At 34.3% G+C, this 15,000-nt stretch overlaps 1 protein-coding gene across 3 annotated transcripts in view; it reads right to left on the minus strand.

Moving 5' to 3' along the window:
• Nucleotides 1–2,799: 2,799 nt before the first annotated feature.
• Nucleotides 2,800–15,000, minus strand: part of pdlim5b (PDZ and LIM domain 5b) — a 56,240-nt gene continuing 44,039 nt past the window's right edge. For all 3 annotated transcript variants that reach the window (XM_026220508.1, XM_026220506.1, XM_026220507.1), the window contains exons 6-13: nt 13,781–13,947; nt 13,669–13,699; nt 11,363–11,493; nt 8,497–8,695; nt 6,671–6,851; nt 4,950–5,070; nt 4,635–4,750; nt 2,800–3,643 (exon numbers count right to left, since the gene is read on the minus strand). In XM_026220508.1, the coding sequence (XP_026076293.1) occupies nt 3,554–3,643; nt 4,635–4,750; nt 4,950–5,070; nt 6,671–6,851; nt 8,497–8,695; nt 11,363–11,493; nt 13,669–13,699; nt 13,781–13,947 (1,036 nt within the window). In that variant the 3' untranslated portion in view covers nt 2,800–3,553. The remainder of the gene's footprint in view (nt 3,644–4,634; nt 4,751–4,949; nt 5,071–6,670; nt 6,852–8,496; nt 8,696–11,362; nt 11,494–13,668; nt 13,700–13,780; nt 13,948–15,000) is intronic.

The following is a 15,000-nucleotide window of genomic DNA, read 5'->3' on the forward strand; positions in this document are numbered from 1 at the left end:
AAACATTATATTTTGGAACTTAATATGCTTCTTAAATCACACAAGCTTGTAAAAGAACAAGAAAGAATGGAAAAACTTTTGTATAAATATTATGACCTACTTCCCGAATCCTCTTAATACTCTCTTTTTTCCACCTCTATGTATGTATGTTTTTTTGTTTTTGTTCTTTTTTCTGGTATGGTATGTCTGTATAAATATTTGTTTGTTTATTGATGGATTTTTACACGTTTGTACCCTTCAATAAAAAATAAAAATAATAATAATAAAAAAAAACACTACAGTTATTAGTGATGAAGAGGTTACATGACCCTGTAATGAGATTTTGTCTAATTTTTATATCATATGAATTATATAGTTCAGCAATACAAACATGAGCGTAGATATTGATAGCCCTATTGATTATAAAAAAACATTCAATTAAATAAGAACTTAATATTGTGTTTTTATTCTAGACACAATATTGTCTGTTTTTGCTCAGTTTTGCCAACGCAAATATTACCTTATTAAAGCCACAGCAGAACTCCAAGCAACACACAATTTCTGAATGAATCCGTGTTTTGAATGAATCGAGTGAACCAATGATTCGAGCCGTTTACTTGACTCCTGAATCAATCAGCCGTTTGAAGGAATCGAATGAATGAATGAATGAATGAATGCACGACTCAATGACTTATTCATTTAAGACATTTACTGCCACCTACTGGCGGTTTTAGTTTCTTATTTAGAGTATAATTTCATTAATATGTTATTCTATTTATATAGCCTAATAATATATCATAGTATCATTCTGTTAAAAAAAAAATTTTCAATACAAAGGATATATATATATATATATATATATATATATATAGTCAAAGACGTTAAGAGGAATTTACAAAAAAAAAAAAAAAAACATTTACAAAAGTGATTCTGTCCATATAAAGCACATTAAATGTAAGTAAAATGTCTACTTTTAAGGTTTAAATAAGTATTTGGAGAATAAAATGTCAAAATTTGGTTGAAATGTTACATTTCATTCAGTGTAACACAATATTTATGGTAAAATTAAAAAAACATGGTTATTCTGACATGTACATATTAAAATATCTAAATGAATAATGGAGCATACTAAATTTAATAGCGTTTTAAATTAGTTCAAAATTCTTACTGACAAATGGGCAAAACATAGGATGGTGGAATTTGATAAAAATGTAAAATTACAGCTCCTTAGTATTTGGGGTGAAAGTAATTAGTCTTTTAATATGTCATAAATTTATTTTTATTGTAAATATGCCTGACAAGCTTGTTACACTGAATGACATTTTACTGGGTGACTTCTGTAAATCAGGGGAAAATGTATGATATGTATTTTTTGCTCAGAAAAACAAAAACAAAATTGCAATTAAATAAAACAGAAAACTCTTTGCATTTTTTGTTGGGGGGGGGGGGATGTGGGCTACAACATTTTAAAGGAGTATTACACTTTTTTTTTGTTAATGCTTAAACACTTTTTCGTGTTCCCATATACATATATATTACACACACACACACACACACATACATATATATAAAGAGTGTGAGACTTCCCATCACTGATCATTATCACACACACATAATCCTGGAGCTGGTAGAGTATGTCTAAAAGTTATAGAGGACTAATGCGGTTATCTCTCTCTATAATCGGATCATGAACATGCATTGCACCTACTGGCAAACCCAGTTATTACCGGAAGGCGGTGTGTGTTGGTGAATATCTGTTTCCCGGGGCCTGAGATACTCTGTGCTCATGTGAAAGGCGAGCGCAGTGTGTGTGGTTGTGGTGGAGTGATGGTTTGGGATCTGGAGACCCAGGGATCGAGCTCAGGTGACCCACGAAATACACAATGACACTCTTTATTAAAGCATTTACAGTAGTGATGTGTTTCTGATGACGCAGGGCTATTCTAGTCTCACTGATAATAGTTTTTGTTAATACTTTGAATATTTAAATTTTTGTGTGTTATCTGAGTTTAGATTTTGTTTTTATATTCGATTGTCGATCGAGTGTTAGTACATTTGTTGTCATTTTTATGATTTTATATGTTTTTTTTATTATTTTAGTTTTTAAATATATTTTCTATAAATTTCCTAGTTTAATTTGGTAGTTTTAGTGATTGCCTTCTCTTTTTAAATTTAAATATGTTTTTTATTATATTTTTAGTTATTTTAGTTGAGCTGAAAATCAGCCGTTTCATAAATTAGTCGTCTTTGTACACACACACAAATACACACACACACACAAAGACACACCCACACACACAAATACACACAAAGACACACAAAGACACACACACACACACAAATACACACTCAAAGACACACACACACAAAGACACACACACACACACTCGCACAGACACGCACACAAAGACAAACACTCACAGACAGACACACACACAGACAGACACACACAGACAGACACACACTCACACAGACACACACACACTCTCTCACAGACACTCTCACAGACTGACACACACACACTCTCACACACACACTCACACAGACTGACACACACTCACAGACTGACACACACACACTCAGACTGACACACACACTCTCAGAGACACACTCAGAGACACACACTCACAGACACACACACACACACACACAGACTGACACACACTCTCAGACTGACACACACACTCTCAGAGACACACTCAGAGACACACAGACACACACTCACAGACACACACACACCAAGTAATGAAATGATAATAGCAGTTTTCAATAGATGCTGTGAGCCATGTTGCATAAAGAAAGCATTTCGATCACACTCTGAGACTTTGAGAAGAACAGTGATTTATTTTTCATCCCATCTGAGAAATAAAGAAGTGTATTACAGAAAACTAGAACAGATAAAGATATAAAGATGCACATGAACCACCAACCCTTATTAGCTTCAAAAAAAAAAAAGTGCTAACGATTAGAAACAGTCTGAATTACTTTTATGCTTAAATATGAAACATACAGTATTTCTGTATATTAATAGAAATAAAGGCACTGAGACGGTGAGACATCCCACAAACCTGACATATAAAAGAGCACAGGAATAACTCCTAAAACATTAAATATCACCGTTCTGAACGCACTGACACTGTCAGTGCAGGAAAACACACGGAAAGCCTCTGAAATCATCCATCCCGCCTCAATAAATATAAAATATACCTGCATAAAGAGAGCTTGGTCAAACTGCAGCGGGATGCAGGAGAGAGACGGCACTTAACGGATCTCACCAGTGTGAAAAATACTCTTACAGACGCTGAAAAATAACAAGTCAAATATCTTTAGCATGTCAGAATTATGCTCTATCATTGTTAGGATCTGAGTAAAACACTGCATCGCATGATAGTCGCTCAAAAACAGACGAAACACCCAGAATGCAACACTGAACCTTATATAGGAGGCAGATCAATGATTAAAGCGGATCCCCATCTCATGATCTGAAGCAAATATATCTCTTAGCGCAAAAACATTCATGTACTAAAATAAATCTGAGGAGAGTGAAATATGAGCGGCGAGGCGCTGGCCGTCCTCAGAACTGGACGCTGTGAGCGTGCTTCTTGCACAAGGGCTTGTCTTTCTTGGAGAAGAAGGTCTGACCCTCCAGACTCGTGCTGCACACCTACAGGACCAGAGAGAGACACCACAACATCAGCTCAAGCAGAGGCTAACCCTGGTTTGCATGCTACAGCTAGACAAATCAAACATTAAAATACACTAAAACAGCAACACAATTAAAACAGACATATTTCTGATGTCATTTGAACGCTCTTCATTTGTTGTTTTATTAAAACATTAGGCTTCCCCAGGGTCTTGGGGAAATACTCGTGATTTTTATTTGACCTGAAAAAGTCATGGAAAAATAATACGTTTGTGTAAGTCATGAGAAAGTCTATAATTCTCAAAATGGATACATTTTATTGGTTAGAAATGGTAAAGATAATAAAGTAAATAAATTATTAATTTATTTAATTAATAAATGTAATTTTTTATAAATTATTATTAAAAAAAAAATAAAGTAAATAAATGAATTGTATAAAAATTGAATGAAAAAGTGAATAAGTAAAAAAAATAAACAAAAAACAAACAATTTATATATATATATATATATAGTTAGTAAATAAATAAACAATAAGCAATCAAACAAATAGTTAATGAAAATGTAATGAGAAGCAATTAAATAGTTATTAAGTAAATTAAATAAGCTAATTAATAACAATGAAGTAAAGATTAAAATACATTAAGTAAATAAATATATAAAGTTGGTATATAAGTTAAATACATGAAGTGAATTAAAAAAAAAAAAACTTGTAAATCAACCAAAATGATTCAATAAATAAATAACCTTGTAATTACAAAGTACTGTAGATACTAGTACTGTGATCTCATAAATTCACTAGTTATTAAGTGTGTGATCATTCAGTTCTTGAAACTTCTGGAATGATTTTATTAAACTATTTTCATATATTTCCACTCCTAGCGTCATCACTGCAGCAGTAGTCGCAGTAATATCATTAAGGTCCAGTGGAAACCTCAATCTGATTCACAAAAGAGTCTTCTGAGAGTCAGATGTGTGTTTTATTGGGAACAGAACCCCTCTGTAGTTCTCGTACCGTGCAGACGAAGCAGGTGTCGTGCCAGGTGAAGCCCAGCGCCTCCAGGAACTTATCGCCCGCTTCGATGGGGAAGTCACAGCCGTGACAGCTGGTGCCGAACAGGGTGTAGTAATCTAACACACACACACACACACACACACACAGAGAGAGAGAAAACACACCAGGTCAACCACACACTCGTCAGTGCTCATTACTCTAGCAGCACTACACTACTGTATTTTGTGATGTTGTTGAATCAAGAACAGTCTGATTCACGAATGAAAGTGTTTGTGCTGGTCATTGATTGACAGGCAGTGGGCGGGGCTTGCTCACCGGTCTCACAGTACGGCTGGCCGTCCTCCAGGTGAAAGGTGTTGTTTCGGATGGGCTTCTGGCAGCCGGTGCACAGGAAGCAGTGCACATGCCAGGTTTGCTTCAGGGCATTGATGACTTCCTGTTAACAGATGAGAAGCCACTGTTACATCTACAGCAGCTTCTGCTCAACCAGATTTCACACAACCTCCTAATGTAAGCCTTCAGATTAGATGTCAATATGTTAGATGTCAATTAATGCTCACATGACAAATAATATTTAATCATTTTAGTAAGTGTTTTATTTACACTTTATTTTTAAATTATATATATATATTTAAAAATAATCTATGTATAAGAAGATTTTTTTTAAAGGCCTGGACAGATAGAGACATTTATTTCGAATTTATAATATCAAGTAAGTTTTATATATATTACAAATTCTAATTAACAAATTATATTTAATTATATAGTTTTCATTTATAAATAATTTATAATAAAATATTATACATTACAAATTATTATAATATTATATTAAATATTATAATACATTTACAACAAGTAGTTATTATAATTTATAATATTTATGTAAATTAAATCAATAATTGTACGGCCTATTTATTTGTATATATAAATATTTAAAAAACACACATGCATGTATATATTTAAGAAATATATTTATATATAATTAATTTATTAATACACACGCACATAAATATTTCTTAAATTTATACCTGTATGTGTGTGTGTTTATATAAATATAAATAAACAGTACACACATATATATCATGTAAACACAAACTCTAGTTTCAGATCTTGACTAACACACTGATCAGATCTATCAACGGAGCACATCTCTGATCTAATGATGATCTCGTAGATGAAATCAAAGGAGGTTTATCTCTGCTCATTATCCGCCCGAGCAGCTCCACGTCTGGTGTGTTTCTGAGGCAGGTTCATGTCAAGTACTAATTGCCATACATCTGAGCAGATAAACCAGACCTTATGATCCCGATTAAAGCCTGTTCCCACAGAGAGAACGAGAGGAGGGAGGCTGGGAATGATGGAGCAATCAAGCTTTAATCACAGGAGAATTTACGGTTTCAGATTTGATCAAAACTACATTTAAAAAAAACATAATATTATTAAATATTATTACAGTTTAAAATAGCTGTTTTCTGTGTGAATCTGTGTTAAAGTGTAATTTATTTCTGTGATGCTCCGCTGTATTTTCAGCATCATTCCTTCAGTCTTCAGTGTCACATGATCTTCAGAAATCATGAATAATATGATGATTTATTATTAATGTTAAAAAAACAGTGGTACTGTTTAATAAAAAAAAAAGTGATACTTTTACTTCTTTTAAATAATTCAAAATATACTGGAGTCATGATGCTGATGAAAATTCAGAAATAAATTATATTTTAAAGCATATTAAAATAGAAAAAAGTTATTTTAAATTTCAATAACGTTTCACAATATTACTATTTTTTTCAGTTTTTTTCAAATAAATGAAACCTTGATGAGCAAAAGAGACTTTTTTAAAAACATTACAATTCTTACTGATCCCAAACTTTCAAACAGCAGTGCATGTTTAATTTTGTCACACCACTGAAGTTAATAGTTGGCAGCGAGCGTCACTGATTTGAATTAATCACAGTCCAGTGAGACACACGCTTTGAGGAATCATTCCCAAACGCTGCAGAATCAGCACTCTGAACACAAGGAAGGTGACCTCTCACCCCCAGAATCTTCTGCTGGCACTTGAAGCAGGCCGGGGCCAGAAACTGCTCGTAGCAGCGCTCGCAGTACACAGAGCCACGCTCCTCCACGAAGCCCACGTCTGCCAGAGAACTGCGGCAGTGAGAGCAGGTGAACTCCTCCTTGTGCCAGGATTTACCCATGGCCACCAGGAACGGACCCCTGCCAGACACAGACACAAATATCATGCTTTAGTATCATTCAGCGACACCTCTACCACTCAGAGCTATCACAGATTAAAACATGTTCATTTCTTGAAACACATGTTGACTGAAATCAAATACTATTATTTTAATTTCAGCAACTGGCCAAGGCAACATTGCTTATTTTAATGTAGAAACATGAAGGTCTTGAGAAGGTTTCCATGGTTACTAAATTTGTAACAAATGTAACACTTTCATTCAAAAGCTTGAGGTCAGTCAGATTGTATTTTATTAATTTACTAATTTATTTTTATTCATCGAGGAAACATTAAATGTGTCAAAAGTGAGAGTGAAGACATTTATAATGTAACAAATATTTATGTTTCAATTCAATGCTGCTCTTGAACTTTCTATTCATCTGTGAATCCTGTAAGAAAAAAAAATAAATAAATCAAACGTATCACCACTGACACAAATATATGATACTGCTAACTAATATATTATTTTAAAAAGTAATTGTAAAAACTTTAAATAAATACAAATAGACAATTAATAAAAAAAAATAATCTAAAAATTGTTTTATTATTATTTATCATGTCTTATTTTTATATATTAATTAATAAAAAACGTTTGTATTTTTTTATTTTCAATAATAGTAAATAAAAATGGTTTTCCTCATAAAACACATACAGCACTAATGTACAGAGAAGATGAACGATCACTTCTGAGCTAATTACTGCTCGAAGCACGTTTAATTTCACTGTTTGACGAGCTCTCTGATCTGTGACGCTGTAAAAAAGACCGTTCTGATGTGGAGAATCTGTCGAGGTGAGCGGGATGCAGTGACAAATCGGATGATTAGCCTGAAGGGAAAACAACAGACACTGGTGATATCAGATGCAGAAAGAGGAGACTCGAAGCTTGGATGTCAGGGCGCTTCGGCCGGAGTCTGACAGTCTGTGGCGGCCGCGGAGGCGTAACAGATCCTACTCTCTGGAGACCGAACGAGCTGAAGGAGTCAGAGCTCCTGAAACATCAGCAATCACAGCCCAAACCCATCAATCACCATCACAATTAGGGCTGGGACAACAAATATGCGAACCGATTCGAAAGAGGCTTTTGGAGAAGAAGTTCTGCTTTGGTTGTGATTGGAACTATTCATCTGAGAAGTTGAGCTATTATTATTATTATTATTATTTATTGAACTGTTGCATTAAATGCATTAACCTGTTAACTGTCACTCGGCCCTTGGTGGGACGCCCACATTTATTTTACTATATTACAATTAAATCCTAATCTAATCATGACAAACTATATATCATTGGAAAGGTCTAAGACTCCTGAATAGATATCTTATCTATTTTCTATTATTTATTATGTAGGAAAAGTATTAGATTTAATTTATGGCAAGAGTGCACCTCAAAAACCTACATCATAACAGGAGTTCTGACCTTTGTTAAAAATAAATAAATAAATAAATAAATAAAATAAAGTTTGTTGCCTTTTTCTCTATCACATTTTAGAAATCATCAGAAATTATATATCACTTGAAAACATTAAATCTCGAAATTCATGCTTTAAAAAACCCATTTTAAAATCAGTTGCAGAGGGTTAACTGACACACATGACGTGTCCTGATGAAGGTGTGTGTGTGTGTGTCTCACCTGATGACCATGTTGCAGTGGCCACACATAGGTGTGCGTTTCCCCGCCGGGATGTGCTCGGCTCTCTGCACCAGAGAATCGTCCTGGTCACTGGGGTGAGGCTGAGGCGCGGGTCGATCCGGGCCCTTGGGAAGGCTGTTGCTGACCCGTCCGAATGAGGGGCCCGTCTGTGGCGCAGGTGCACCTGCTTTGGGAAACCCTAATCAAAGAGAAACAGATTTCAATCTGGGCGACCCCTCGCTGAACTTCACCCACAGTAGCCCCTGTGTTACGGTAATGAGATCGTGATATTGTGGGCGGCTATGTAGCGTGACCGAAGCTGATGGAAAGTTCTGGTTAAGATATACGAACTCTATCTCTTCTGAAGGGACGGGACATCCACACCGTGCCCCCGCAGAACAATGGATTGGTTTACTCAGGCCGGGGAAAAAAACAACATTCCCAGAAGTGGAGGAGACACCTGGCAAAATAATCCCTTCTCTCGGACAAGCCTTCTCTTCTGTGCCCGCCTCCGGAGAGACAGTGGGGTCAGAGGTCATGCGGAGGCGCAGCACACAGCGGCTCATTCAGATTCAAAGCAGCGAATGCACTCTTGGTTCCCGAGCCGATGAGAATAGATCTGCTCGTACAGGAAGTGTGTGTGTGTGTGTGTGTGTGTGTGAGACCGACATCTTCAACACACCTTTGAGAATTAAGCTCTAGTGTTTTCTGATCAGAAATCAGAGTAACTGATGTGCCAATAAATGTGTGCATACTTATTATTTGAGGTCAAAGGTCACAAGGATACAGCAGCTGAGTCAGCACGGGTTTCTACTGAAGGAATCGTCACTTCCTGAGACTGAAGTGAGATAAGATGAGCACTTCCTGTCAGCTGAGGAGGAAACGGAGCAGGTCTCCGATCGTAAGGTCGACTACGGAGGGCTTTTCTTCACAAAAACACCGTTCTGCAAGCCAAAAGATACTATACTAACTATACTAAACTAGACTAGGTCTAGTGAGTTTTCATATTTTCTTTACATTTTAAGTACGTATATAAATATTAACATTTTATATATTTATATGTTTTAAGTTTATTATTATGAAACGATAATATAAAAAATAAATAAATATTAATATTATTTAACCATATTTTAAAATACAATAGTAACCCAATACAATAAAATTCTAATTTAAACATTTTAAAATAAAGTTAGATTAAAATATAAATTTTTACTATAATAAATTAAATAGAAAAAATTATTCATATGATTAATTATTCATATTTTAAACTTGTAGTATTATATAAGATTATATTCAACTTTATTGTCATTGCACATGTGGGAACAAGGCAAATTTTAGATTTTAAAATATAAAACTATTATAATGTTACAAAAAATTTATACAATTGAATACATAGTCAATTCCTTATTTTACATTAAAATAGTTTCATATTTTTAAATATAATACTAAGTTTAAAATCTTATCAATTTATAATTGAAACAGTGTATTTCTTCATAAAAATAATAATGTATGAACTATAATAATAATAATATATTGTGTTTATATGTATGTTTGTGTGTGTGTAGTATTTACATACATTAAAATCACAGTATAAAATTGTAAAACAATAATTTGTGTTTGTAGGTTTGTGTGTGTAGGTGTGTGTGTGTGTGTATATATATATATATATATATATATATATATATATATATATATATATATATATATATATATATATATATATATATATATATATAAATTATGTTTTTATGAAAACTAGAAAGCAATTTCTTTCTGGTTTGAATTTTTTTTTACAGAATTTTTACAGAAAAACAAAAAAAATCCTTGAATATGATACTAAGAATAATATTTTTGTTTATATAAATTATTTTATTACTTTTTTTTCTTTTTCCTTTATGACATATTTTATTATAAACAGACATTTTATAAACTAAATATTATAAACTAAAAAAAAAAAAAAGAGTAGTATAAAACACTGCAGACAGTCCAGATTTATAAATATTTTTAAAAAATACATTTTATAAATATATAAAAACACTTAAAGCTAGTTTAGTGTTAAAAATAAAGTTATTGTGAGCGTGTGAAGGAGAGGCTGCAGGTTCCTCAGAGAAACGAATGATTGAGGAGGTGTTCTCCAGCCGAACCGGTGACCCGCAGCTCCTGGTGAACGCCCCGAGCAGACCAGGAATCTGGTGCATGTGACGCCCGCTCCACACACACACACACACACACACATCACACACAGATACCAGTGTTCAGCCGTCACTCCAGCCACAACGCCTGTCAGCACACTGCTCTTAAGAGCCCCCAGAGAGCATGATGGGTAAACACCAAACACATGCCCACAATACAGCGGCTCTGTGTAATACATCAGCCTCTCCACAGAGCGAACATTCACCCTGAGAAACTCCACTAAACACGTCTGACTGTGAAGCGATTCTAATCATTCAGTCGAGTCTTCTGAATAAAACACAGCTCTCGATTACAAGCATCAACTCCAAGCATCAGTCTGCAGCACGCTATATATGTGTGTGTGTGTGTGTGTGTGTGTGTGTGTGTGAGAGAGATTTATAATTAAAAAGTAACATTTTAAATATAATAAAACTATAATAATATTAATAATTACTTTAAAAACGTATGTGTATATGAAAAAATAATTCAAAATATCAATAAATATTCTAAAATAGTATATAAATAATACTGGAGTTACTCTGCAATAGAGACAGACAGAATTCACTCTTTCACTCCTATTAAAAAACTCAAACCTGACCTAAGTGAAAGAATGACAGAATGCTTGTTTTTTTGGGGTGAGCCGTCCCTTTAAGGAACAAACAGGAAGTGATCAGTAAAGAGCTGAAGGTCTGACCTGCGGCGCTGCTCTTGGCTGAAGCTGGAGGGACACCGTTGCCCTGCCGCGGGGCTCCAGCGGACGCTTTACTCATGGTTTTGACTGAAGACGTGGCATGAGAACTGGGCTGAAGCTCCTCTGAAGCCTCGCTGGAGACAGAGACAGAAATAAAGGGACTTTAAACCCCGCTAGATGACAAAACATGCATCAGAAACCTCTGCGAGCACATTCAGATCATCTTCTGAAGCCTGATTCATTTGAATGTCGTTTACAGTCACTTATAAGCATGTATGAGCAGACTGATCAAGCACAGCAGTCCCAGATGGTTTGATAATGAACTAAACCAATGGCAAATAAAGAATAGCTGCTGAGATGTGTCCCGAAACCTGTCCAAGACATGTGCGGGTCACACTTCACCCGAAATGAGAAGAAAGAAAAACTATATTCTGCTTTACAGAAAATACTGTGTGTGAGAACATATGTTAAACAATTCATGCACCTCATGTGAGCAAAGAGTTGCATGATGAAGTTATAAGAAAAAAAAATTCTGTATAAATATTTTATAATTAAACATCTGGAAAGATAATCAAATTTTCATTGCTTTAAATTGCTCAAAAAGAATATATTTAAATTGTAAAAATTTTACATCACAATCAATGCTGATTTAAATAAAATAATATTTTTTTATTGTATTACAGTAACGAAAGTATAATCAGAATCACTATCTAGAAAAAATAATAACAACCAAATATTATGGTAAGGAGAATTTGAGAGGTAAATGTATTTCTTTTTTAATATGAAGAAAAATTTCTAAATTAAATTTTTTTTATATGTGTATATAAATGTAATTATCTGTAATTATCTATATATCTTCCTATCTATCATGTGACACTGAAGACTGGAGGAATGATGCTGAAAATACAGCGGAGCATCACAGAAATAAATTACACTTTAACAGATTCACACAGAAAACAGCTGTTTTAAATGATAATAATATTTCACAATTTATACTTTATATAGAAGTGTTAGGTTTCATCAGAGCACTATTCCTCCTTCACTAATAAGCTGAACTCCAGTGCAGTGCTGCCCCCTACTGTCCGCTAACAGAAGTGCAGCAGTCTTTCACAGCCTGTGGCCAACACTGAAGGTGCATTAAAGTGAATAGATGCATTCATATCTAACCAGCCCTCAGCTCTCTCTCTACATTACACAGAGCTTTGATTGAAACACATTTCATTTCTTCAGTTTCCAGTGTGTCATTCAGTTTTGTGAGCTCCTGAGGATAAAGGTGACATAAAGAAACTGAACGAGAGAGAAATACAGAGAGAGGGATGTCATCAATGTTGAACACAGTTGTGCTGCACAATATTTGTGTGCAAAAAGTGATGCATTTTATTTTTCAGGACTCAAAAGAACAGCATTTATCAGCATTTATCTAAATTTTTAGTAAAATTATAAAATGTCTTTTCTGTGTCTTTCGATCAACTGAACGCATCCTTGATAAGTTTAAGTATTAATTGCTTTAAAAAAAAAAAAAAGGCAACGTAAGCAGTTTCAACAAACAGAGTTCAGGAAGAAAAGAAAACAGAGGAAAGAAGAAACACACCAGATGCAGAGAGACGGAAGAAAAGCTTTATTGGAGGATTCAGAGAGAAACACTGGAGCATCAGAGCAGTGAACACAGACTAGAACACCAATCTACTCCTCGTGTCACATGACCGTCACTCTGTGATTGACAGGTGTGGGCGGGTCTACTGCACATTAAGCACGCGGGCCGAGACCCCGTGATGCCAGTCTCTCAGCTTGTTGTACTGAGGCCGGACCACCTCTGGGTCCACTCGGGTCACCCTGATGGTCCGACGGCACAGACACAGACAGGACAGACGGGACAAGAAGAGGAACAAACGGATTAACGCTCCGCAGGGAATGAGTAATAGCTATTCAAATATTACACGCTTCTGAGAGGAAACTGAGAAACGTGAAGCTACTCTTAGAGAAACAGTCTAGTATTAAACCAACAAAGTGATCAGGAGTATTCATCTGCTGATATCTAGATCACATGATATCACATTTATTATCTATTAAAGCCATAGCTGAACTGATGTGCGTCTTCAAACAACACACGATTTCTGAATGAATCGAGTGAAATAATGATTCAGTGGCAAAAGAGAGCCGTTCAATCAGCTGTTTGAAAGAGTCAAATGAATGAATGAACAACTGAAGACATTTGCCGTGCCCTGATTACCCACAATCCCGTTTGATTACTAACAATCCCCTTGAGCGCAGGATCTGAACACAGACTGACTCAGGCCAGCAGAACTTACCTCTTCCCCGGCCGGTTCTCCTGAGCTTGTTCTAGAGGAGAGAAGCAGGAGACGTTCAGAGTTGTGCTGTGCAGCTTTAGGACGTGTAAAGCAGGGCTGTGTGAGTGTGTACCGTTCTCTGTGCCGGTGATCTGCGCCAGGATGCGGAAGGTGCGTGACTGAGACGTGCCGGTGCGCGGGTGCCAGTCCTCCGTGTCCTCCATCAGACGCTTTTTACTGGAGTCACTCGGAGCAGAGACGTGGTTCCCCTCCGGCTCCAGCACGGGCTTACGGGCGGTCCTGATGCACACACACACACACACACACACACATTATCATCATACAAACAACATCACATGACCACACACACACTCTCACTCACACATTTCATTATAACATTTTTTTTTTCACTATGGAAATATTGTTATACATTTTTACATTTATTTATTGATGTTTATTAGAGATATCATTATACTTTGTGCAAATAAAAAAAGTGAAGTTTAATTCTGCATGCAAACGTAGTTAAAAATGCGTCCCAATATTACTAAATATCGCTTTAATAAAGTATCTTATGAACTGATTTAAAAAATACTTTAATTCCAATATGGAGAAACGTATTTGTCATAGTAGCAATATTATTACTAAAACAAAGTGCTGACATTTTTTTAAATGAAAATATTTTATTATTAGATTAAATTATTTTAGTAATCAGTGTTTAGTATTGAGATACCATTATAATTTGTATTTATATTTTGATTGTTTTTATATTTTTGTTTTCAATTTTAGTTACTTTTAGTACTTTATTGTTGTGTTCTTATTTTTATATATACATTTTTAATATGTTTATATAGTTTCTATTTATTTTATTTTTTATTTATTTTACTACAAGTTCAATTAAATGAAAACTAAATATTTCCTAACTAATGGAAATGTAAATAAATTTAATCTTAATATTTTATTTCAGTTAATGTTTATTTTGTTTCAAATAATATAATGAATATTTGTTATATTTATATTTTCGGTTTAAATTTTAATACTGGTTTACATTTAAGTACTAAAATTAGTACATTTGTTTTGTTTTTATAGTTTTAAGTCATTTTTTTTAGTACATCAAGTTATACTACATGAACAAGAAATTAATCCTTGCTTACTACCGGAAATAAAACAAGTTTTAGCTTTTATATATTTAATATACAGTTAATGTTCGTTTTATTTTATGCAACGGAAATGTTTTTCTTCTTCTAAAACAAACCTAAACTTTGCACAAAATGGAATTGCAAAAATATTCTAAAAATATTTGAATGTTTATATATATATATATATATATATATATATATATATATATATATATAT

The sequence above is a fragment of the Carassius auratus genome, chromosome 35, assembly GCF_003368295.1.
Source record: "Carassius auratus strain Wakin chromosome 35, ASM336829v1, whole genome shotgun sequence".
NCBI classification, from domain to species: domain Eukaryota; kingdom Metazoa; phylum Chordata; class Actinopteri; order Cypriniformes; family Cyprinidae; genus Carassius; species Carassius auratus.